The sequence below is a fragment of the Narcine bancroftii genome, chromosome 6 (assembly GCF_036971445.1).
Source record: "Narcine bancroftii isolate sNarBan1 chromosome 6, sNarBan1.hap1, whole genome shotgun sequence".
NCBI classification, from domain to species: Eukaryota; Metazoa; Chordata; class Chondrichthyes; order Torpediniformes; family Narcinidae; genus Narcine; species Narcine bancroftii.
The window spans coordinates 227,926,686-227,953,901 of NC_091474.1; the positions used below are offsets into that span (position 1 = coordinate 227,926,686).

General features: G+C 41.9%; 1 protein-coding gene across 1 annotated transcript in view; it reads left to right on the forward strand.

The window, feature by feature from the left end:
* The window catches only part of slc16a10 (solute carrier family 16 member 10), an 88,600-nt gene that overhangs the window by 38,847 nt on the left and 22,537 nt on the right, over window positions 1-27,216 (forward strand). Inside the window, exons 2-3 of the mRNA XM_069887626.1 lie at window positions 2,565-2,709; window positions 8,192-8,618. Of these exons, the coding sequence (XP_069743727.1) occupies window positions 2,565-2,709; window positions 8,192-8,618 (572 nt within the window). The remainder of the gene's footprint in view (window positions 1-2,564; window positions 2,710-8,191; window positions 8,619-27,216) is intronic.

Genomic DNA, 27,216 nt, shown 5'->3' on the forward strand with positions numbered 1-27,216 from the left:
TTATTTAATATCTGGCTTAGATCTTCCCAAAATTTTTCCACTTTCTCTCATGTCCAAATTGCATGAATTGTTGTTCCCGTTTCCTTTTTACAGCGAAAACATCTGTCTGATACTGTTGGGTCTCATTTATTTAACTTTTGGTGTGATGTATAGCCTGTGTATCGCATCATGCGTAACCTCGTATTTATTGTATTTCTCCTAGTTCCAGAGCATAACTTCTCCCATGTTTCCTTCTTTATCTTTATGTTTAAATCTTGTTCCCATTTTTCTTTAGGTTTACCGTTTGTTTCTTCGTTCTCCTTTTCTTGCAGTTTAATGTACATGTTTGTTACAAATTTTTAAATTATTGTGTCTGTAATCACATATTCAAAATAGTTTCCTTTTGGTAACCTCAGACTGTTTCCCAATTTGTCCTTCAAGTAGGTTTTCAGTTGGTGGTATACAAACATTGTATCGTGAGTTATATTATATTTATCCTTCATTTGTTGATTTGAACCCAGTGTTGATGTAGGATGAGGGATGCATTTCCAAGTGAGGGTGGTTTATGACTGGAAGGGAGATGCTAGTGTTCCAATGCTCTTGCTATCCTTGTCCTTTGAGAGATTTGTTAGGGAGCTGTGAAAGCCCTATGAAGAACTCCAGCAGAACCGGTACAGACCGTCTGAACTCTGGCAAAATAACCAGGATAAAATTTCAGTAACCATTACCTTAATTTCAAGTGTTTTGTTATTGTAGGTTCGTTTTTTAAATAGCTGCAGCACTTTAAAAGCTATATCATTTTAAGTCAGGTCAGTAACTTTCTAAAAGTGTTTACAGCCTGGTGAAGTAATGTTTCAAAATCCAGCCAAGAGTTTTATAAATGATGTGATTAAAAGTGATTCTAAAGTAATCTGGCTACCTTGAAAGCTATAGGGTGGCCATTTCCAACTTTGCAGGGTTAGTATCAGATAAGCTCTGGGGGGAGGAGAGAGGCTTACCTCTGTCACACTTCCCCATCAATGTGCATGCGCGAGCTGGTACTTGCGAGTGTGTGCAAGAAATGTGGGCGCGCACACAGCATTTAACAGGTAAGTGCCCTTTCTGCTACTTAATTTGTTCTCCATATGGGGGTGTAGGGCCCTCCCCTCCAAATAGAGGACAAATTAATGTCTGGCTTGAGGTGGCACTGGACGAAGGACACAAGGCTCAAAAGCTGGACTTTCCAGCCTAAAACTGGATGTCTGGCCACCCTAATGTTCATGTTGTGGTGGTGGTCAGTTCATTGCAACAAGTGAGCTTGCTGAAGGAACTCAGCAGGTCAGGCAGTACCGATGATCAGGCAATGTTTGAGGTCAGGGGCTTTTATCGAAACTGGGGCCTAATTTTAAATTTAATCTGAATTGTCAATGTATTTTTGTTTGAGTTTCCCTTCTGCAGGTGGGAGGGTTATTATTTGTTCTTGTTGATGTTTACTCTGCTTGTACATTTTGTTTTTGAGTGCATTTTGTTCAGAAGACCTGTTGTCAGAAACCAAAGGAATCTTGCTCTGGAGCCAAAAGCAGCAGCTTGATCCTTGCCTCAACTGTGCTCAGCCCAGTCTGCTGTCTGTACTGTGGGACTATTTTTGACCAAACCAAAGTGAATGGGGATGGCCTGTGAGCCAGTGGATGGGAATGGAATTGTTGGTAGTGGAAGTCATCTGTTAATGACCTTGGAATAGTCCCTGTTGGTCAGATCCAACTAAGTAGGAAAGGCTTTCCTTTCATTGCCTGGGATTTATTGTGGAGCTTGGGTTGTTTCTTAAAAAGACAGTGGAGTCAGAAATAAAATCTGCATTCTACTTGATCCGGCCTCTGTCAATAAGCTTTGTTAATGTTTTCCTCACCACGATAACTTGACACTATTACAATCCCAGTTGCCTGGGTTCAAATTGGCTCTGTCTGTAAGTAATTTATACATTCTCAACTCTTCAGTAGATCTTCTAGAAACTTCTTCACTTGGTCTTTTCCTGCCAATCAGATTTCCATATGATATGCCTAGGCTATGCTTGAAACTTGTGCTTTGTTTGTTTATTAGTCTATAACTCAATGCTGGCAGTCTCCATTTGAAGAGTATTACTCCAACAGTGCCAGATAATCAGGCACCCAAAGCTCAGCAGCCTATGCAATTTCTGTTATCCATTGAGTAGCACAGGGTATTATGCGTGTCCCTGCTCAATGCCAGATTGGGGAGTTGGGAACAGTGTAAGCCGTTGACGGGAGAACACTTCCCTATATTAAAACCACTCTGAAATGTTGGAGGAACTTAGCTGATCTTTCAGCGTTGATAGGCAACAAAGGTATATTGCCAAATTTTCAGGCCTGAGCCCTTCATGGAACGTGCAAAGAATGTTAAACTCTCTTTGCTACCTTGAAGGGCTCAGGCTTGAAATAATGGCAATATATCTTTGTCTCCCGATGGATGCTGATGGACCGGCTGAGTTCCTCCTGCATTTTGCTGTGTTTTGTACTACAATCACAGCATCTGCAGACTTTCATGTTTCACTCAGTTCTGTTTATTAATTGTTTTGGTTTTCTTTTTCACAGCATGGGTGGGCTCGATGTCCATGGGGATGATCTTCTTCTGCTCTCCCATCGTGAGTGTTTTTACAGACTTGTATGGATGCAGGAAAACTGCCATTGCCGGAGCTGCTGTGGCTTTCACTGGACTAATTGGAAGTTCATTTGTTACGTGAGTTTTCTACTTCATTCTTCAATCCTCTAATGCATTGTTTTCTCTATTTGTTTAGCCTTGGATATAACCAAGGATTGCACTCCCTCATTTCTCCATGGCAAGGTGTTTCAAAATTGCCAAGAAGAAATTCTTCCCATCTCTGTACTCTCCAATTTGAGGAAGCCTTCTCTCTTGGCATTTACCCTGTTTAACCCAATAATGTTCCCTCTCCTGCTTCTAAACTACCTTGGAGTAAAGCCCCTCAGGATCACACTTCTGAAATATCGCCAGTGAAGTAATATCTCCCAACATTTTCTAGCACCTGCCACACTTTAAAAAAAAATAAATGGATAAATAAATAGATGGATAAATAAATAGATGGATGGATGGATGTTTAAAGTATTAACTATTGAACAGTACAATTGTACAATGTGCAGCAAAATTGGAAAAAAGTTACAAATTTGATCATAATTAAAAAATCCAGAGCTCATTTTTGATAATGAAATAAAGCACAACTACAAAAAACAAAATTAAAAAAAACCGTTTTAACATTTTCAAAACCCCTTCCTCTAAGGAAGGTTGAAAATTGACAAATGAATCCAATAACTAATACCTTCTTGGAGAGGGATAACAGCACTTCTTTTTGGGTTTTCTCTGCAAGAATCTCTGAATCCCATTTTGATCCAAAATGTTGACCGTTCTTTCCACTCCTCTACCCCATAGAGGTTGCTTGACTTACTACTGAGTTTCTCCAGTGGATTCTTTTTGGCTGCAGATTCCAACAGCTGTATATCTCCCGAGCCATTATCACAGATAGACAACCGGGCAGACTGAAGTTGGGTTATATTAAATTATAGAATTCAATATTGAGGCTGAAAGGTGGCCAGACACTTGGTCCTGTTCCTCAACCTTGCATTGCACGTCATTGTAACGCAGTGGAGCGTAGAAGGATGAGAGGAGACTTGGAGGTCTGCATGACTGACTGAGAAGCATAGACAATGTGGACAGCCAGCACTTTTTACCCAGGACAGGAATAGCAAGCACCTGAGGATGAATGTTCAAAGTGAAGGGAGGCAAGTTTTTTTCCCAATCTTTCCCCACGTGGCAGGGCAGCCATGGGGAAATGGTGTCACCAGAGGTCCCTCTCTGACTCCAGCATCCCTTCCAGCACGAACCAGTGAGAGAGAGACACAACCACCACGTTGAGGGTGGTTAAGGACTGTTTTTATTCTAATTCAGCGCGCCCCCTTTAAGGGCAGCATGAGCTCAGTCACCTGGTGCATTGTGACATCATAATCGCTGCCCCAGGGTGGGCGCTGGAAGGGATGCTGGAGTCAGAGAGAAACCTCTGCCGACGCCATTTCCCCATGGCTGCCCTGCCACGTGGCGATACAAGCGGGGCAGATTTGCCATGAGGATGTGCGCCGCCACAGTATCACATATGTATATATTAACAAAAAACTTCAAACAGTAAATTCAATTTTTTCCCCCTCCACTGCAATGGGTGAAAATGAAAAAAAAAATCCATAAGTATTATATATATATTTAAAAAATCCAGCTTATATACTCTAAAAAAAACTAACATTAAAAAAAAACAGCTGAGCAGCTCATCTTGAGGGTTACATATATTTTGTAGTTTTTGTTTCCTACCGTAAATTAAAAAAAAACAAGTAAAACTATATCTCATCTGGAAGAGTAAATACATCTAATCACATTAGGAACATTTACATTATATGAACATAAGACATAAAAGTCACCATGTATCATCAAATTTCACTGAATCAAAAGCCCCTTCCACACTTGCAAGTGATCCCAAGAATTAACGACTAATCGGCCTTTAAAGTGTCTTTCAAAATCAACTCAACGCCAGCATCAAATGACATCATCTCACGACCAGGATAGACTGCCTCGACCCCGATATAATCCCTGGCGTCTGCAGACGCTGGCATTTTGCAATCAGGCAAGTGTGAAATGGGCAATTGCATTGTGGGATTGAAATGACCCAAGCTTTTGCTCGAGTGCAGGAACCTGAAAGAAAAGATTAAAATGAAGGTATAAGCTTTGCAAGTCGTAGTGGAGGAGCGAGAGAGGTAATAAATAGCAACAGTGGACAATTTTTAAACCGCAAAAGCACACAATTTATAAAGACTGGGGGAAAGCAATGGTGGACCTGACTTCTCAGAATGCTGTGTGCCAGAGAAACCCCTCCACAAATGCTCCATGCATAAAGACAGCCCTTTCTTTCTCTGCCGTACAACGTTCTGGGACGTCGGGTCCGCCATCGCTTTATCCCATGGTATTTATAAGTTGTGTGCGATAGTGCTACCAACTTTCCTACCCTGTTTAGAAATTGTCTGCTCATGGCTATTTATTGCTAGCACTTTCTCATGGTCCCTTCTAAATGTGTGTATATATATAGGTCAGTAAAACAGGGGCTGAAGGGCTCATACTTTGCTGTACATAAAGCTTAATTATGTTATAATTAGGCATGATTAATTTTGTTAAAATATAAAATCATTATACATTGATCAGGATTTAAGGCAGGTCCACCATTGCTCAATGCGTCATGACATCACTGGTTGAAAGTAGAACAGTTTAAACTCGGAATGGTTCCTTGCAAGTGTGAAAGTGTTCAGTGTCCCAGATGGGAGTGGTCAAGTACATGATTATCCAATTTTTTTTCTAAAATTAAACAAGCCATAATATGAGAGAACCATTGAAACACTTTTGGAGGTCTAGAAACTTTGCTTTTGAATAGGATAGCTCTTATAGCCAACAATGTAGAGAAGGGCAGAATCTGCTGAACAGGTACAGAAAAACTCCCTATTTCTGAGTCAATAACTCCGAAAAGAGCAGTTATTGGATTGGGTTGTAGCTCTTGTATAGTTGAAAAGATATTAAAAAAATTCCTTTCCAATAAATTTCTAAGAATGGACAAGACCAAAACATATGTGTCAATGTAGTAATTTCAGATTTGCATCTGTCATAGAAAAAAATACATCCATCTTATTGGATATGTGAACATGATGCACAACTTTGAATTGGATTAATGAATGTCGGGCACATATAGAAGGTATATTCAGCAGTTTAAAAATCTTGTCCCCATGCTCCTCAGATAAGGGTCTTGCAAGTTGTAGTTCCCAAGTCTTTTTAATCTTGTGAAGTACTGGATGTAATTTTAATAATTATCATATGGAATTCCAATTAACCCTTTCTTGGTGGGATTCAATTGAAAAATATTATCAACTAGAGAAAAAATTTGGTAAGTTTTATTTACTTGCAAGCTGTTCTTAAACATCCTTCCTTAAATAAATTTGTGGAAAAAAAACCATTGATTTTTCCATAGAGAAAAATTGATCAATTATTGAAGTCAAAAAAGAGATACCACTGGATAGAGTGTTTTTTAAATTGCAAATCTAGTTCCAATTTAATTTTTTTAAATGAATGTGAGTATTGGATTAGATATATCCTTATTGATGTTGGAAAAGCTAAATGGAAGAGATGCACCCAATAAAGAGGCCACTGAACACTGCTGTATAGATTTCAATTCTAAATCTGTCCATAATGGATGATCCAATTTGTCAGAATAAAAAATCCAAAAAGTTAAATAGCAAATATTAGCAGCCTAGTAATAAAATCTGAAATTAGGTAAGGTCATACCTCCATCTTTTTTCAATTTTTGTAAATTAAATATACTACTAGGGTTTTTGAGGGGTAAGTTTTTGAGTTGTGGGTGCCTGGAATGCCTTGCCTTGCCTGTGATGGTGATGGAGGCTGAAATATTAGGGGCATTTAAGAGATTCTTAGGCACATGGATGAAAGAAAAAAAGATTTAGTATATGGGTTGGCACAACATGAAAGGCTGAATGTACTGTGCTTCATGTTCTAGGTTCTATGTAAGGTAGAGGGGGCAACACTCTAGGTCAGAGTGGAGTAGAAACACAGAAATGCATCCATAGCAGTTAGAGGTACATAAACAATGCTTGATTGAAGGTTGATGGAGACATCTGGGTCAAAGGATTTCTGCCCCTGCTTTACCTCTCCATTATCACTCTGTTACTGGTGCAAACTCCTCAAAGTTCCCTGAACATTTTTTTCCCCCCTGATGAAGGAAATTTAAAAATTGGATGTACCTGCCCTTGATAGAGAGTGAAGGTTCACCAGATTCCTGGGATGACTGAGCTGAGGAGAGATTGGGATAAGACTGTATTTATGCTGATGTTCATTGGCACTTGAAGAATTAAGAGGAGATCCCATTGGAAAAACACACTTCTAAGGATTAGACTGGTTGCTGGGAGGGTTTACTCTGGCTTGGGGTGTCCAGAAGCAAGGGTCACAGTCTTGGAGCTTTTTAATTAAGAATAATTTTTAAAATGGGGAATTGAAGCTTGTGGGGAATGGGTGGGTAAGTGGAGCCAAGTCCATAGCCAAACCAACCGCAATCTTATTTAATGGTGGAGCAGGCATGACGATCAAAATGTCGTCCTTCTCCTGCTCCTATTATATGTTCTTATTTCTTCAGTATTTGAGTTGCAAAGCACAGAACGGGCCTTGCACCCATATTCATACCAACCTTTTTGTGCATCTCCACCAATTCCATTTGCCCCCATTAAATCCTGATCCTTCTGTATCTTTTCTACTCAACATTTGAAGAGTTCTGACCCAAAATGATAATTCTTTCTCTACTGATTTTATTTGAACCGCTGAGTATCTATCTCCAGCAGGTTTATTTTTGCTCTACTGTTTTCTTCTTTATCTGCTCCTGTTCTTGCCTTTCTCAAACTCTTGCCCCACCCATTTCTCCACCGTGACCAGTATCCTATCGACAACCCCTCACTTTTATTTCCCCTTCCCACATTTGCCTAGATAAGAGGTCCTAATCTGAAATGTTGCCATGCCATTTCTCTCTATGCTCCTTCCCCTGCTGAGTTCCTGCAGCTCCTCAAAGTTTGTTTTGTAAAGTTGCAAACTTTGTCTTTTGTATTCTCTGCCTGATTCATGGACGCATGCGCCATCTGCCTCCACCACCAATTTAACCATTGCTGTATCACTTCCAGGGAGTTATGGACCTGACCTTCTCTTCCCCTTCCCCCAAAGGGATCCCTGTTCACTAACATTGCTTAGTGCCCTACCATTGACAGTGTACCTACTCTTTAACCTATTTGACCCAAAATGGGTATTATTTGTATGAAGTTTCAATGCTCAAAAGTTTGTCTGCCAATGCTCCACAACTACATAAGGTGCAGGAGACTTCACTGTTTATCTAGATTTTGAAGCTCCAGTATGGGGAAAGTACTGGAATATGATAGTGAGCTTCAGATCATCCAAGTAATATTGGGAGTAGGTTCGAAAGGGCAAATGGCCCATTCCTGCTTCTAATTACTGCTTCAGTATTTTGGTAATCTTGCTGAATTTTTTTTCTGGTTTAACCATGTTGTGATATGCAATTTACATTTCTCAGCAAGTCGGTTGTTCACTGCTCGTTCTCCTTTGTCTACAGCTCCTTGGGGCCCATGTATTTTACATATGGAATCGTGTTTGGGTGTGGTTCTTCATTTGCCTACCAACCATCACTTGTCATTCTGGGACATTACTTCAAGCAGCGCCTGGGACTAGTGAATGGGATTGTCACTGCGGGCAGCAGTGTCTTCACCATTGTCTTGCCCTTGCTCTTAAAGCAGTTGCTGCCAAAGATTGGGCTCAGCAACACGCTGCGAGTCCTCAGTGCCTTTATGTTTGTTCTGCTCCTGGCTGGTTTTACTTACAAACCTCTCGTACCAGTGGAGGCCAACAGTAAAACTTCAAAACAAAAACTGGACATCAGAAAGATTTTCAATGTGAAGATATGGAAATTCCTTGGGTATCGCATCTGGGCTCTTGGAATCCCAACTGCACTTTTTGGATATTTTGTGCCTTATGTTCACCTTGTAAGTATTTCCAATTTATTTACCAAGGGCGCAGCATCAACTTCCATTTTATTTTGACATGCAAATGTTGGACATATTGCATGGGGCTATTTTTATTTCAGTACCACATAAAAATGAGGGAGTGAGATTTGGTAAAGACTATTTCTCTGGTCCATGTCATTCAAGTTTTACCTGGTGCCTCTAAGGCTTGAGCTTTGCTGGTGTCTGGTTTTTGGTACAGGCTGCAGATGAAATTGTTAACCCTTATCCCGAAGACTGCTTTTAGCTAATCCCTGGCCATTTACCTCTTCACTAATCTCACCTCACCAGATTCTGAACTGGCACGTTGCTATCTGGTCCTTTTTCCAACCTCTCATCTTGGTGAATACGGACCCTTGGAGAGTGTTGTAGAGACTGGCACAGTTCCCTCAAAGTTGCAATCTAGATGAAGAACGGACATTGCTTGCTTGCCTTCGTCAGCTGTGACATTGAGTACAAGAGTTGGAACAGCGTGTTATAGTTACACAAATCATTGAGTGACTGCACTTGGAGAGTATTGCATGCATTTCTGGTTGCCACATTCTAGGAAGGGCATCATTAGGCTGGAGAGGGAAAAGATTCACAAGGATGTTGTCTGGACTTGGAGTTTACGATGGGATATTTGGTGGGTTGGGGCAGTTTTCCTCGGAGTGAAGGAACCTGAAGGTGACCTGACAAGTTTATAAAAGGATGAGGGGCATACATATGGTTGATGGTCATATTATTTCTCCCAGCATAGGGCAGTCTAAAGCAGCCATTTTCAACCTTTTTGTGGCTTGGGTTTATGGGCCCTCTTCCCTGTGCAGTGGTCAAGTTTAGTTGGTTTCTTCTATACCTCTCTCCTACTAAATAAATAAAAAGTTGATCAAAACTTTACAATTTCAGTATGTGAACCACCCTCCTCCCCCGCTGCCCCACCCCCCCCCCCCCGCCCCACCAAATGTGTTGTGGCCTCCGAGAGAGCTGGATTTCCCCTGTTGGGAATGGTTGGTCTAAAACTAGGATGCAGTGTCAGAAGGAATAGGCTCAAAGAGGATATGAGGGGAAGTTTTTCCAGTATTCGGCATATAGCGAGCGGCCAGGGGATAGCAGAGGTGATATGATCCCAATGTTTAAAAGACATTTGTGGAAATGCATGGCTGGGAAAGGTTTAGAGGAATATGGCCAAATGCCAGTAAATGGGAAAAGCATATTGACCTTCAGCTTGGAACAGTTGATAAACCTGTGATATACAACTATGAATCTACAAAATAATCTATAAGCCTCTGCACTCTTGTCTTTGACACATCTGTGGAAGAAAGATTTTTACTTTCTACCCCATCTATTCCTCCATAATTTTATATAGTTGTATCAAGTTATCCCTTGGTGTCATGCTCTAGGGAAACAACCCAGCCTATCCTACCACTAATTACAGCCATAGTGTTCCTATCCATGCAACAACTTGGTGGGTCCCCTCCAAACCCTCTCCAGCACAATCACATTTCCTGTAGCCTGGTAACCAAAATTGTTCACGCTACTCCAGGGGTGGCCTAACCCATGTTTTATGAAATTGCGACATGACGTCCCTGCTCTCATACCTCTGCTGACATCCCATAAGCCATCTTCACCACATTGCCCATCTGTGCTGCCACTTTCTGCACCAACCTTTATTGTGGTTAAGGTGCCAAACTAGTAATTCAGCTGATCATGCCTCATCCATGGAGGGAGATGGGCAGTCAAATGTTTTGGGTAGGTTTCTATTGAGATTTAAGGTGGAAGGGAAGGTTGCATGCATAAAATGGATCGGGAGTGGGGGAGGAGAGTGAGGGAGGGCCCGAGAGATAGAATGCTGTTCAGATAAGGTGGGCGAGGGGGAATGTGGTGGTGACCTCTGGGGACGTGAGTACAGGAATGGACAAGGGGGATGTGAATAGGTGAAGGACAGATGGAAACAGTGGAACTAGATTGATGTGTGGGTGGGTATTACTGAAAATTTGATGTTTATATGATTGTGTTGGAAGCTATCTAGGCAGATTTCATTTACTGACAGATATATTCAGGACACCGTGGAAACTGGGGCATCTAAATTCAAGTAAATAAATAACAGGAACAAGCTGATCTTGATATTGAATACTGCACAGTCACCAGACTGTTGTAAATATCCATCTGGCTCCTCGAGGGAAGGAAGGAAATTAGCAGTCTGCCAAATCTTGCTTTTGTGACCCACCAACATGGTTATACATGCCCCCCCTCCCAAACCCTCGGAATTGCTTTGCTCAAGTTGATTAACAATGGTCATCAAATGCTGATCTTGCCAATAACAGACACGTCTCTTAAACAAGTAATGTAAAAAGTATTCACATTCCTGAATAAGATTTGTCAAAACAAAATTAAAAGGTGTACTGTGGCAGTGATGAATGATTGGGGAGAGGGGAGGGAGCAGGGGGTTGCTGGAAATATTCTCCAGGTTTGGCAGAATTTGTGAGCAGAGAAACCAAGCTCACTTTCATCTGAGTATAATTGACCCAAAATATTGGCTCTGCATCTCTCCATGGCTGCTGCCTGACCTGTTGGGTTTTTTTCTCCTCCCAATGGCATTTTTTAATGCTTTTGGTTGAGTTTATGCAACCATAGGATTTTGCTTTAATTGCAATGGTGATGCTGTGGACAATTCTATCAAAGCCAGGGTGACCTTTGAGGCAATGAGCATGTGAGGTGTGTGGAAAGCCCAGGTTGGAGGCACATTGCAGGCAGACTTTACCTGGTGAGACACCGGGATTGCAATCACCTGATAAGGCTGAACCACCGTGATGTCTTGTTAAGGCGACCATGAAATGGCTTCATGAAAATGCCCTTTGAATTATTACTGTCACTTTCTTATCGCCATGTTTGGTGGTGCTACTGTGTCCAGGAATTCGGGGCTGTCAGTTGGTTCGTGATCTATGGTGCCTGATGAGCACAGGCATCACAGACTCTGCAGCTAGTTCTGTACCATTAGACCAGGTCTGTCAGTAGCCAAATCGAGAGGGTAATGAGTTGCTGTCTCTTTAAGGTGGTGCTTTTAAATTCAAATTGTGCTAATGTTTATATCTAATGTACTTGTAGAACAGATGACACTGGGTTTTGGGTTCATCCTTGTGTTCTTGGCTGCTTTACAAATTAACATCTCAGTTTCTATTTTTGTTTACACAGTTGAACATCTGTTTCAGCAGTTGATTCTCTTTTCTCCCCCCACCCATCACTTTCAGTTCACACTCACCCCTCCTCTCAATGACAGTAATGTCATTGCTTTTTCACTTGGGTTCGAGGGGCTCTGCAGCTTTTAGTATTTTTTTTTTCCCCGACCCCACTGTCGGTGCTTTGCCAAATTTTTCCAGGGGATCTCTCTTGCTATTCTTTCAGCAAGTATGATTACATGATGTTTTTGGACACTTGCTTCCATGCATGGGTTTGAAAGGCCAGGCTTAGCAGCCCAGCTTTCCAGCTACGACACTGAACCTGGAAGCAATCGGAGACAACTTTAGGGAGCTTAGATTTCATTTTTTTAAAAATTTGTGCATGATGTGAAGTCTTCCAGGCTTGCAAAACTTGCCAAACCAAAAATCATGCACGTTATTAAACCAAAGTCTGCCTCTCTAAGGATCTCAAACCGATTTTTGCTCTCAGCAGTGTATTTTTCACATGAGACACCGCACCACTGCCTTGCCTGCCTTTGAATATAAAATGCCAGTGACATTCATTTGAAGAAGGATTGTGGGAGAGGCAGCAATGTTCATGTTATGTTAGCAAGGGTTGCATAGGGATGGGGAGGGAGGGAAATGGTGGACTGCACCATTATATTAGTGGGAAGGTGAAATGTACCTGAATATCAGGAAGGAAATTCTAAAGCTCCACTACCCTTTCGTCAAAGAAACATCTCAGTTCAGTTTTAAATGGCCAACTACATCTGAGCCTGTGATATACTCAAGTTTTAGACTCTTCAGCTACATGCTCCATCTCTAAAATATTAACCCCCCTAAGCCTAGGATGGGCAATCTTTTTAAAACTCACACTCCACCTTAAATTTTCCCTATACCATAAGTGGCTGTGATTGGTAAGGGTTGGTTAAGGTGGGATGTGAGTGGGAAGGTTGAGAATTACTGCTCTAGACCCAATTGTTACCAACATATTTTGCTTAAGACAAATTGTCATTGGCCCATTTCCTTTGGAGTTACGAAACCGTGCACATAAGGGGTCAATTGGGTACGATTAAAACAGTGGTTCTCAACCTTCCCTTCCCACTCACATACACCTTAAACAATCCTTTACTAATCGCAAAGCACTTATGGCATAGGGAATGTGTTTACATTTTTTTCACCCCTGCCCTAAGCTTTCAATAACCCCTCTCACACTTGTGTCCCACTAAATTGGCTATTCACTGTCCCAGGTTAGGAATGGGGGAGGGGGGTGGTTTGTCTTTTCACACTTGACCACTCCTAACTGGGACAGTGAACACTTTCACACTTGCCAGGAGCCATCCCTGGGGCTAGGACTGTTCTACCTTCTACTGGTGACGTCATGACACATCAAGCAATGGTGGACCTGCCCTAAATCCTGGTCAATGTGTTATGATCTTGTATTTGAACAAAATTAATCATGCATAATTATAACATAATTAAGATTTACGTACAGCACGAGTCCTTCAGCCCCTGTTGTGTTGTTGTTGTGCCAATCTATATAAAGGACCTTGGGAAAGTATTAGGAATAAATAGCAATAGTGGACAATTTTTAAACAGGGTGGGAAAGTTGGTAGCACTACGCATACAATTTAAATAGCGTGGAGAAAGTTGGTAGCACTATAGCACACAATTTATAAAAACCGTTGGGTGGGAGAAGCAATGGTGGACCTACCCTCCCAGAAATGCCATGTGTCAGAGAAAGGGCTGTATGCATGGCTGCATAAATTCATGGACTATCAATCTTCCCATGCTGTTTTAAAAATTGTCCGCTATTGCGCACAAGCTCTCGCGCCCCTCCCCCCCCCCCCCAACACAGCAAAGTTTATTTTCATTTTAATCTTTTCCTTTAGGTTCCTGCACCCATGCAAAAACTTGGGTCATTTCAATCCCACAATGCAATTGCCAGTTTCACACTTGTCGGATTGCAATGCTGGCATTTGCAGATGCCAGGGATTGTACTAGGGGTCGAGGCCGTCAATCCCCAGTTTTGAGATGATGTCATCTGACACCAACGTTGAGAGCTGATTTTGCTTTCACACTAGCCACTTTAAAGGCTGATTGGCCATTAAATTCCTGGTATCACTTGCAAGTGTGAAAGGGGCTAATAAGTGGCGTAGACTGTGCACTCTTGTACAATATTCCAATCATCCCAGCAACCAGTGTGGTGAATCTTTACATCAGTAGGTGTAAAAAGACTTAAGATTATTCTTTATACTCAAGGACTTGACTCCTATGCTTGAATTCTCTGATTTTCAACCTTTTACTTACCACTCATCTATCACCTTAAGTAATCACTTAACCAGAGATTACTTAAGGTGGTATGTGAGTGGAAAAAGGTTGAGAACCACTTGTAGCAATAAAGGCAACATACAATTTTGCCCACCTTAATGTCTGTTGCACTAATACCCCAATTCCCCATTTTTGTAACATAATCGTATGTTCTGACCATTAAAACACATGGTTTTTTTTTAATTTACCAAGGTGACTTCCTGTAATCCTGCTCAGTATTTACAGCTCCAACCACAGGCCCCCAAAAAAATGATCTGGCAGAATGTGCTGTGCAAAAATTCACTCCTTGATGTCTACAAATGCCCTATTTCATTGATTATTCAGCGTTTTTGGGATATTTAGAGGTTGTGAAACTGTTTTTTTGTCTAAACACGTGCACTTTCCTAATGGTTAGCAGTAAACAACTGGTCCAGAGGTTGAGAGTTCAAATCCTGCAGTCACAAATTGTGAAAGAGAATTCAGTAAAGCTGATAATGAACATATGAGCTGATGGATTGCAAAACATAGGCCACTTAGTCTCTTAAGCTTCTTCTGGTATTTAATGAGATTACAGATGATCTGTTAATTCATAAAACCTTTTCTGGTTTTAGCAAATGTCCTTGAAGGAAGGGATACCCATCTATAAACTGATGGCTGAATGGAATAGTATAAATACAAAACAACTTGGGGTGGGGGTAGATTAATTGGGTGCAGTTGGGCAGTATGGGTTCATGGGCTGAAAGGGCATAGATCTTTAAATAAAAAGTCATACATACACCAAGTTCCTGTTTTCTGAAGTATTTAAGCCTCTTATCTGGTATAATTCATTTCAATGTGTTTCACTGTCAGGAAAGTGCAATAAATACAGGCTTAACCAAGTCTCCCTCAATCTTATAACCTCCAGAGGATACAAGCAGGACAACATTACCATTTTAGCCAATGGCTTACTGAAATTTTTCTGAATGGTTTTGAACACAAAAAAAATCCTGAAAAATGCCTCGACTGAAACATGAGCGATCTTCTTTTGTATTTGATTCCTCCAGCAATTATTGATGACATTTGTTAGCTTTCCTAACCCAGTTTGCCTGGGTCCTTCTGTATACACTAAAGTAGCAGATTTCTGCAGTATTGGAATGCCAGTACTGTTGCAGGCCCTGTGTTTGGGTTAGCTTCCATGACTAATGGGCAACCCCAGCAAGCCATGTGGCATCCAGTCATACAGAGGGAATGATTTTTTTTTCTCCCTTTCAGCAATTATAGCTCCTCCCTTCTGGATTGGCCGTTCACACTGGGACGACCTGTGGCTGGATGTGGGTCGACGTCAACCACTTATGTGTGATGGACATAGTCAATGTCGTCCCATTCACTAGTCCTTTGCTTTGGACTCCAGAGAGTCCACAACAATGTCTGGGGGGTGCTGTAGGTAAAATTTCAGAATGAGTCCCTTATTTCTGTCCTGATCTTTTTACACAGACTGTGTTCTGGGAAGCAGCACAGTTTTATATAAAAAAAAACCACCCATAGTCTTGGAAATCTTCATCTCAGAAATAGGTCCTTTGACCCAAATTGTTCACCTAAACTATCCCCATTTTCCTGAGTTCAACCTTTCCAAACATGTACCTGTCCATGAAGATAAATTGACCACTACCTCTTTTTGCAGTCCCTCCATATACCCACTACCTCTGTGTGGACTCATTTAAGGATTCTTATGTTTGCACTTTGATTTTTCTTCTCTGTATTGCACAGTTTGTTTAGATTTCTTTATTTGTTTACATGTGTACATTGTGTAGTTTTACATTGTGGAGCCAGGTTCATTACATATATTTAAGAGGGAATTAAATATATTTCTTCAGTATAAGGGTATTAAAGGTTACGGAGAGAAGGCGGGGACGGGGTACTGAACTTTAAGATCAGCCATGATCTCGTTGAATGGCGGAGCAGGCTCGAAGGGTCGAATGACCTACTCCTGCTCCTATCTTCTATGTTTCCTCCACCAATAAGTGGTAATCCTGCCTTGTTGCTGTAAAAAGAATCTCTGGGTGACTTGTGATGTCATGTACTCTTGACAATAAATCTGAAAAAGGTATCCTCGGGTCCCTTCTTAAATTAATGTCCTTAGTTCTAGATTCCCCCACCCTGGAGAAAGGACAACGATTGTTTACCTTGTCTATATGCCCCACATGAGTTTATAAATCTCTTATCAGGTTCCACCTCAGAATCCCATGTTCCAGGGAGAATAGTCTTGGCTTAATCCAAACCAGCCAGTACAGGAAACAATTAGGCAGGATTTTTTTTTAACCGCACGTGTTTCCAGCTTTAATGATGGCTTTTTTGCAGTCAAAGTACAGTTCAACCTGTTCGCCGTGCACAAAGCTGTCCCAGGACCTGGTGCATCTCATGGATGCAAGTCAGAATTCCAAACTTGCATTGAGCAATTCACAAAAAGATTCTTTGAGAGCATAAGCATCTTGTACTCTGCAAGTGTAAAGATCTACTTTGGGAATACTTGCAACTCAAGGCAATCGGTGCATGCAACTAAGTGGTTCTGAGGACATCTGTAAATAGTCTGTTATTTCAATTAGGCAGGATTGTTGTAAATGTGGCATACCTGTGTTGAGGAGAGTATCATGTTCAGTGGGTTCACAGAGATGAGGGTTACAATTACATAAAATTTTATTAACACATGCAAAATTTATAGAAGAGTGGGGAAAATTAATGGAATGAAACACACAATTTGTAAGAGTGTGGGGGTAACAAATGGGGAGAATGTTAAATGGTACACAATTACTAGTTCACATAAATGATTATACAGACATTCTCACACTATAAGCAGGGGCTCTACAAATGCTCCCAGTCCCCATCTCTGCAGCTCATCTTCAATGCAGTGCACACCTTGCCTGCGATCCTCCAAGCAAAGTCCACAGTAAAGACCCGGCATGGAGTGGTGTCCGGGGCTCAGACCACAATGAATAGATAGAGAATGTGCTGTGCTTTCTTAAATGCAGGGCTAATCTGTGTGTCCAGCTAATAAGGATGCTAGATGATTTGAATTAGCCATGGCAGTGTGACTGGAGTCCAATCTTGACTGACAGGTGATGGGACTTCCGAATAAGTTTCGGGCAGGGAGGCCATGCCTCCTCCACAACACAACATTCTGCCTGCCGGAAGCCATATCACTGTGAAATTACAATGATGTACACGTTATAACTAGGAAACATAAGATGCAACACCCAACCCCAACCAACCAATTTTCCCCTGCAACCGTGTCTGCCTGTCCCGCATCGGACTTGTCAGCCACAAACGAGCCTGCAGCTGACGTGGACTTTTTACCCCCTCCATAAATCTTCGTCCGCGAAGCCAAGCCAAAGAAAGAATCAAGTGGATCAATATATATACACAAGAGCCCTCTGTCTGCTGGACAAGGCACATAGTTAAATTCACTGACAGTGTCTCATCAGCCCCCTAGACCAAACCGGGCTGCTGTGTTACTGATGGACCAAGCTGCTCCCCAACATCAAAAGAGGAATTTGTTTGGTCACTGACTTGCTAGCTTGGTTTCTCTGACTTGGCTGGCATATGTGAGCACCCTTATCACCAATGTCTACGAGCAGGCAGTGCAGTGTCATCTATCAGGTGCCAGAGCCCTCCCTTGGCCTGCACATCCTGTGCCCTTGCCCCAAGCTTGGGTGCTCCTTAAGCACAGAGCCCAGATGCCTGTTAATGCTCTACTCTGTGGTGGGGAGGCTGGCAGGCAAACATTCAGGGTGTACTCAGCACCCTGTTCCTCTGGGCTTGTCTGATACCAAGATGCCATTCCTGCTCACTTCAAAGGAGTGCCACAAGTGCCTGAGTTGGATCCCTGTAATAGCTTGGAGAAGTCAGGACTGAAATGTAGCAAATTTAGTGTTTTTAAATAAAAGCTCCTGATCCTATGGTGCTGCACCCGTGTGGTTACCAGCCAGGCTTGCAAGGTCTCTGGGATACAGGGGTGGGGGGTGGGGTGGGTGGGCTCTGCCTCTGTGAAGTCATTATTATCCAACCTCACATCCCCATCCATGCATCACTCCTGTCCCTGCTTTATAATGATTGGCTTGACTTTAATTTTATGGGGTCGACCTGCCAGCCAGATCGATGGGCTCCAAGCTTTGACCAGCTGGCAGGCAGCTTCGGTGTATTTTGCTTCTATGCAGTAGAGATACTAGTAGAGCTTGCTCACTACTCTCCCTGGTCCCAAGAAACCGCAATTGCTCCAGAAAGGAGACCACGTGGTGCCTGTGGGGGTCCAACCTGGTGACCCAATTGACTGGCGTGGCATGGCTTGAGAGAGCTAGGCCTCCAAGTGGCTGAATCCCTGACTTGTCAATTGGTTCACCGTGGGATTTTGTACTCTGATCCTGGGGTCCCTTCGCTATTTGCAGGTTGCCTCCTGTTACCCCACCCCCTTGGTGAATAGGTACGTTATAAATCACGCATCTGACAGAGCACCCACACACTTATTAACACAATCTCGCACATGGTTAAGACTCCATGTGTCCAGTCGTAACTTTTTGAATGCTTTTGAGAAGAGTATCAGGTTCAGTGGGTGTACAGAGAGACAAGTCTGAACACCAAGGGTTACAATCACATGTAATTTTATACACACAAACACACTTTATAGAAAAGTATGAGAAAATAGTAATGGGACTTAAAAGACACGTGGGAAACAAACAGGAGAATGTTAAATGGTACACAATTTCTAATTCATGTAAACTACAATATAGACATTCATACACTATAAGCAGGGGCTCTACAAACACTCGTGGACCCCTTATCAGTGGGACGCATTGCTCTACTACAAGCATTGCTGTTACCACAAAACAACAGTTCAGCTTCAGTGCAGTGCACACATTACCTGCAATCCTTCCAAGCAATGCCCACAGTAGCGACCTGGCTTGGACCACAATGAAGAGAGAGAATGTACTGTGCTCTCTTGTTAAATACAGGGCTAATCTGTGTGATCAGCCAATAAGGACTCTAGGTGATTTGAATTAGCCAACAGTGAGGTGTGCACTAATTAGATTCTGGTGCCCAACCTTGACTGACAGGTGATGCGACTTCCAAATAAGTTTCAGATGGGGAGAACGGGTGACCACCTGCAATACAGGCAGGGAGACTACTCCTCCTCACACACAACATTCTGATTATTAACTTTGCTAGTTCTATTTTAGATTTGTTGAAACTAAAGATTGCTCATTCAAAATGCAAGAAATCTCTTCTCCATGCAGAAAAGCAGTTGATTTAAAAATAACTGGATATTCCCCTCATTGATGGTAAAATAAGCAATCCAAATACAAGATATTTGGTCCCAATTGGGCCTAGCTCATTGAGACAAACTGGGTCAGCATGGACGAGTTGTATAAAAGGGACTGTTTAACTTTAGTTCCTTCCGTGTTCTGTTACTGAACAAGTTCCTTTGTTTTATCTGCTCTGTTGCTTTCCTTTGACTGGCCGTTACAGTGCAGTGCCACCACATTAAGTGAATCCATAAGTTTCCATACACTGATTTGTCCTCCAATTGATTCCTGTGTTGACACTGACCATTGAACATTGTAAACACACAGCTGGGAAATGAATCCTTTATGGTCTCATTATTTCTACACAATTGACCTTAAAAAGTAGTGTAGTATTTTGTACAGACAGCATGGTTTAAAGGATTATGTTTATTTTAATAGTCAGATCATTCTCATTTAATTGAAATGGTGCCTCGTTGGCACTTGCCCAAATCTGCAATGTTAAATTTAGAAAATAATGGTCCCATTTTTTTGAATTTCTGGACATTTCTGTGCAGTATGTGCCAACTGTTTGGAGATGAATGTTGTCAAAGAATCCTGGAAAGATACTGCATGGAAGCAGGCCCTTTGGCCCACCAAGTCTATTAAGCACATTTACATACTGCATTTACAGGCATCTTTCCTCATTCTATGACATAGGAGTAGAAATAGGCTATTCAGCCCGAGCAGACGCCACTGCCCGACTTTCTCCGCCATAGCCTTTGCCCTAATCAAAAACCTGCCAATCTGTGGCTTAGATACATCCAATGACATGGCCTCCACAACTGCCTGTGGCAACAAATTCCAGATTCTCCACCCTATGGCTTAAGAAATTGTAATAATCTTCCCCCAGATTCTACCATTTGCCTACACACAAGGGCCAATTTCTGCTGATGGCCAGTTAATTCATCAATCTTTAGCCCTTTTTATTGAGCGACGCCACATTGCAGCCGGCCGAACGAGGTTTTTTTAAAAAAAAAGCTGATTTTTATGCAGAACCCTATTAGGCTGCTCCAGCATTGCTTTTATGGATACTGGTGCCGGGAGCTGTCCTCTGGAGCTGAGGGAGGTGGAGAAAGTGGTGCAGTAGCGCTGCCTGGAGTCGTGAGGTCAAACAAATGTGCTGAGCAATGGCTGCCTTCATTACCCATAATTCCCCCATGCAGCTGGAACTGCTCTGGGAATTATGGTCTGCGGTGGGTAAGTTGATGGAAAGTGTTCTGAGGGATGGCATTTACAAATATTTGGAAGAACAGGGATTGATAGGTAGTAGTCAGTGGTTTTTGTCAGGGATAGATCATGCTCATTACAAAAAAGATTGATGAAGGGAAGGCTGTGGATGTTGTCTATTTAGACTTTAGTAAAGCTTTTGACAAAGTTCCCCACAGGAGATTAAGAAAAAAGGTGGAGGTATTAGGTATAAATAAAGAGGTAGTGAAATTGATTCAGCAATGGTTGGATGGGAGGTACCACAGGAGGTAAGGAAAAAAGGTGGAGGTATTAGGTATAAATAAGGAGATAGTGAAATTGATTCAGCAATGGTTGGATGGGAGGTATCAGAGAGTACTGGCAGAAAATTGTTTTTTCAAATTGGAGGCCGGTGACTAGTGGAGTTCCTCAGGGATCCCGGTCCTGGGTCCACTATTGTTTGTTATATATATTAACGATCTGGAAGAAGGGGTGGTGAATTGGATAAGTAAGTTTGCAGATGATACAAGGATTGGTGGTATTGTGGACAGTGAGGAAGATTACCGTAGCTTAAAAAGAGATAAAGGAAAGCTAGAGGAGTGGGCTGAGAAATGGCTGATGGAATTTAATACAGATAAGTGTGAAGTGTTGCATTTTGGAAGGGCAAATCGAAATAGGTCATATACATTGAATGGTAGACAATTGAGGAATGCAGAGCGACAAAGGGATTTAGGAGTTATGGTAAATAGTACCCTCAAAGTTGATACTCCGGTAGATAGAGTGGTGAAGAAGGTATTTGGAATGTTGGCCTTCATAAATCGAAGTATTGAATTCAAGAGTTGGGATGTTATGATGAAATTGTACAAAGCTTTGGTGAGGCCAAATTTGGAATACTGTGTGCAGTTTTGGTCACCAAATTATAGGAAGGATATAAACAAAACAGAGAGAGTGCAGAGAAGTTTCACGAGAATGTTGACAGGATTTCAAGGTTTGAGTTACAGAGAAAGGTTGAGCAGCCTGGGGCCTTTATCTCTGGAGCGTAGAAGATTGAGGGGGGATTTGATGGAGGTGTTCAAGATTTTAAAGGGGACAGAGAGAGTCAACATGGATAGGCTTCAATTAAGAGTGGGGGATATTCAAACCAGAGGCCATGGTTTGAGATTGAAGGGGGAAAATTATAAAGGGAACATGAGGGGAAATTTCTTCAAGCAAAGGGTGGTCGGGATGTGGAATAAGCTTCCAGCAGAGGTGGTTGAAGCAGGGATGTTATTTACATTTAAGGAAAGACTGGATAATTACATGGACGGGAGAGGATTGGAGGGGTATGGACCAGGTGCTGGTCAGTGGGACTAGGAGGGTGGGGATTTGTTCCGGCATAGATAAGTAGGGCCAAACTGGCCTGTTATGTGCTGTATATGGTTAATTGCAGAGTGGTTCCAGGTGTGTGTGTGTGGGTGGGGGGGAGGATTATGGATAACGAAGATGACCATTGGTCCTGCATTAAAACAAAAAGAGGCTCAAGCTTATCAGGCTCTTTCGCGCCCTTGTCTGCCTCCTTCCAACTTGGCTTGATGAAGGAGCGAGAGGTGGAGGAAGAATGGGAAGAGAATATGCTCGGGTGGCAGAAAGGAGCCCAAATCCCAGCACCAATCATCGGGGGAGCCATGGTCATTGCGAAGTCATTAGCTTGGCCCGCTGTCTCGATAAAGGAGCGAGAGGTGGAGGACGAATGGGAAGAGGATATTCCCGGGTGGCAGGAAGGAGCCCCAGCACCAATCATCGGGGAGCCCTGGTCATTGCAACGTTATTAGCCTGGCCCTAAGCAGCTGCGTTTAGCGCCATTGCCTTTATGGAGCGAGGCGAAGCGGCTTGCTGCACCTCTGGGACCACCCCCCGGAAGAATTGGAGTCTGTATTTTTTGGCATTTTTATAAAGGTAGGTGCAGTAATGTGAAGTCGTAGAAGTTTCCCCTTTACATTTGCTTTTTTTAAACCACTAAAAAAGGCCGTTTGAGATGTGGTGGGGGGAAACTAGAGCACCTGGTGGAAAGCCAGGAGATCAGTGGGAGAATGTGCAAATCCCACACAGACAGCCCTCGATTGAACCTGGGTTACAGGTGTTGAATTTGATTGGTCCCAGGTAACTGGTGCTGAATTAGCAACTCCATAACGCACCATTAAGTCATTCTGTTGGGTAGTTCATCATTGTTGTGCACCAGCTAACACTGGTTTGGCTCCCCAGTTGAAAGTTTATGCTGGTCAAGTTGATCAGCAGGAAATGCTTTTGGTAATTTAAATAATGTTCTTTACTCGCCTGTTTATTCATGTTCTATTTTCTCCATTTGTTAATACCACTAATATGAAACCTAAGCCTGCCTTGTATCAGTTTGAAAATTTAAAATGAAGCAGTCTGACTTCAGGAGGTTCGAGAATGCAAAGCAGCATCAGTAAGGAATAGTGAATGGTTCAGGTCAGAACTGTGACGTTCTGATACCCTGGCAATTTTTCCCCCACCTGCTGCTGTTGAACCCGCTGGATTCCTCCAGTACATTGTTTTTTTTCTCTCAAGTTTGACATTAACCTTGACAGTGTTTTTCATTGGTGAGTAAAGTGGCTTTGGGTTCTGCAGTTCCTGGGATTGAATGTTATGAGCCCCTTTTCCACTGGAATCCCAATTAATTCTCTGCAGTGTCCCAGGATAGGAAGCCCTTCGTGCCGTTTCCACTGGACCACCCTTAATTGGGACGTAACTCGTCCCTGATAATTGGAGGGTTCTTCTACCTTCAAATGGAAACGGGTAACTTTCTGCTGTCCTTCAGACACTGGTTATCTATCAGCGCACCAGCATCAACTGATGCGGGGATATGAGTAGGGGTTGAGATGGTTATTCCCCGGAGTGAAATAAGGTCATTTGATGCTGGTGTGCAGACAGTTTTCTTTTTCCACTGGCCCTGTCCCAGTAGAAAAAGGTCTATCGGTTGCTAATTCCAAAATTAGTTTTTTTTTAAACCAGGAGGGATTTTGCCCCAGAAACTAACTGCTCGTTACTATCATAATGGGTAGGAGGTCTGATGCATGTTGCTATAAAGTTGGAAGTGTTATTGTAGAAAGTTCTTGGCCACTGATAATGCGAAGCTTTTTACAAGGGGAGAATTCACAGGATATAACAATGTTTCTTGAATTCTTGCAAATACTTTCAAAGTAGAAGAAGCATGATTCTGCAAACATAGCATAGAACAGTATTACAAACTTAACTTACACGTTGATCAAGCTGGTCTTATTTGTCTGTGTTCTGCCTAAATGGCTCTAAATAGTCTTGCAGAACAATGTGACCTCCTGCATTGGGCCAATGCCCCTCCTATCCCCTCCCATCCATGTAGTATTCCAAGTGTATAGATAATTAATGTTCTTGCCTCTACTACCTTGGCATCTTGTTCTCCATCCCCATTACCCTTTGGGCAATGAACTAAACATCCCTTTGGAAATCCCATGACACTTCACCTTCCAAAAAAAAGGCAGCACTACCGGGAGCAGATATAATGGCAGCGTTGGTGCAGACCCAGGAGGCCAGAGACACAGTTCTGCTCTGAAAGTTTTAAAGCAACTGCCAGTGGCTCCATACAGGTTTTAAAGGGCCTTTTAAAGGAGCCAATGGTGTTTGGAAATAAAATCCAGCAACCGCGGAGCCTGTGCCCAAGATGGAGTTGCCCATGTTTGGCTCAGCGGTTGTGGGACTCACACAGGCTGCAGGCTGCTGGACACTAGCTCATGGGAACCAGGTATTGGAGCCAGGATTCAAAGGCGCTGAGAGCAAAAAGGGCTCCCAAAGGTGCTTGGGCGCTGAAGGCTTCCTGATCATGTCAATTATTTTGATCCGAAGTTGGTTAGTGCAGGCCACCGGGAGAGAGTAGGACCAGGGCGGGGCCTGACGGGGCATTGTTTTTATAAAATGTTTCTGCTATAGCTAAACTGCTTTTGTTAAGTTACAGCAGTAGTCTATTTTAAAAAGATTTTTCCTGTTGTCCTAGTTGTATGTTTGTCCAAGTTTAAATGCTTACACATTAAATACACAAAACAAAACTTAATATGCCCGTGGGTCTTGTATGCCATCAAATATGGTACACATACACATCTTTATCTGGGCTGCTGGATCGCCCTTTTTACCCAGACTACCTCTGCTGTTGGCTTAAAAGTGGGACTTTCCTCCCCCTCCCCAATTTTGTGTTAATACCTTTTACACAGCAATACAATATTCCTGCTTTGAAGTGGCATGTAAAAGGGGATAATGACTCAAAGATTCTGCACATTATTACTGAATATTTTTTCTGCATTAGAGCCCAGTAGATCTCAAAACCCAGCAGCAATAGAAATTCACCAAGACAAATGGTTACTTAAACAAAAGTTACTTTTAATTATCTTTATACATGAAAACAAGATCAAACTTTAACTTCACCGAACTTACCCCCACATGCATGTAATGTGTGTGTAAACTCAGAAAAGTTCTTTGATTCATAGTCCAATCTCACTTCTCACTCCTCCAAGTTCACTGGTATCAGGCAATTCTTACACTGTGCACAGAGTTTAACATTTATGAGGTTCACCAAGCTTTGGTGCTTGAAAACTGAATGATTACCGCTCAAGAAGGTTCTTGTCAGTTTTCAGAGAGATTTGTTGCTCGTTGGACACCCTCAACTGATTGATTCCTTTAGATCAGCCACATCAGAAACTTGCCCTGTCAGGGTTTTCCAGATGATAACCTCTTTCTTTCAGGTCACCACAGAGTTCCTTTTTGTTTCAGTTATTTCAAGCGAAACATTATGCAAGCTGTCTTCTAGTATGGACCACAAGGGCTTTGACCAGGCTGAGCTAAGAATTCACAACCCTTCTTCAAAATGGGGTTTTTCCACAAGCTTACCAGCTTGTCCTGTTCCAGTCCCAGCTGCTGCTGAACTGTAGAACTGAATTCTCTCTCTCTCTCTCTCTCTCTCACCACGTGATCCTCTTAGCACAGCCAACTGCACTCAGACTGTGGCTCCGGACCTAATCTTCTGAGTTCATTCATCTGTTGCTTTCCATGTCCAATTAACACCTACTTGTGAAGATCTAAGACCTTATAGGCATTCTTCTTAGTTGCAAAGGCACCCGGAGCCTGCACTGTCTGGCTTGAGCAGAACTCTGGCATTTTAAATGAGATCTGTTTTGAAGTGTGACCTACACTTTAAAAAAAAACTTGCCACAATTGATTTCCTTTAAAACATAAAATATGACAAAATCCTTCACAATTTGTTTGTTTAAATTTCTTTCTTTGTTTGCATTTCTATCTTTAGCATACGTATCTTTTTCTTGAGTACAGTTTACACTTCCGATAAGTAGATATTCTGCCTGGTTTACAGGAAAAGAATCTCAGGGTTGTGTGTGATGTATGTTCAAGGATACCTTGTATAACTCCATTTTGAACAGCGCAGGTTTTTGGTATAACACCGTTTATATTTTTAATGTTGTAATAACCAAAAATTGTTATATTTTATTAATGCATTACCAAAAGGGTTGCAACAATGCTCGTTCAACTTCATTACGTGAGTGGAAAAGGAAAAGCGGTGAGGGTGATTGGCATAATAAACGTAAATGGCTAAAATTGGAAAATAAACTGGAAATTATTAAGCACATGTAGATGGCGCATCATTTGTTAAAATAGCACGAGACAAAGAAGTGTCTGTTCGAACTCTATAATCAAGAATAAAGATAATATCGAAGAACATGTAATGGCAACTGTTTCTCATCCCAGAGAAATTATACCAATATAACCTGAATTATCAGAGATGTGTTTGTGGAGTTTTTAGAGGTTGCTTCCCTCTTACATTATACCTGGCTTTGCAAGAAGGTGAGGCCCTTCTGGTACGACCTTTATGACACCCTAACCAAGATCACAGGAGTCACGGAGATGAATAGCTGCATCCTACTTGAAACAGTCACATACAATCTCAGGAAGGGATATAACACCTTCCTAAAAATCTGGCAGCTTTATTTAGAACATAGGTACCTCACTGACTCCAATATAGGGTTACAATCGCTTCTGGCTAGCCAGTAGACCTCTGTAAAGATTTTAACATTGTGGAATTATCGTGCTTCCATGTTTCACTGTTCACACTGACAATGGGATGATTTTTTTTTTGTGTTCCTTTTCGTTCTTTCTCTGTTTAGTAAGATGTATAGAGGGCTAGAGTTAAGAGGAGTTTTCTCGATGTTTTGTATTTGGTATGATTGTTGATTGTTAAATATATTTAAAATGATAAATAAAATATTACAAAAATAAAAGAACATGTAATGGCAACAGCATCTTGTATGCCTAAAGTGATTGTTAGATATAGAAAAGTTCTGCATTGAAAATATGGAATGCTTTTAACGATCTGGATTGAAGATTGCAACCAGAAAAGAATTCCATGAAGTCAAATGCCAATTCAAGCTAAAGCAATATGCCTCTATTGGACATTAAAAGAAAATTAAGAAAATGGAAATGAAGGAGAAACTTTTTCAGCAAATCGTGGTTAGTTTTACAACGTCAAATTGCACGGGGCCCCATAATGTTCGAACTACTGGCGAACCTGCGAATGATGATAGT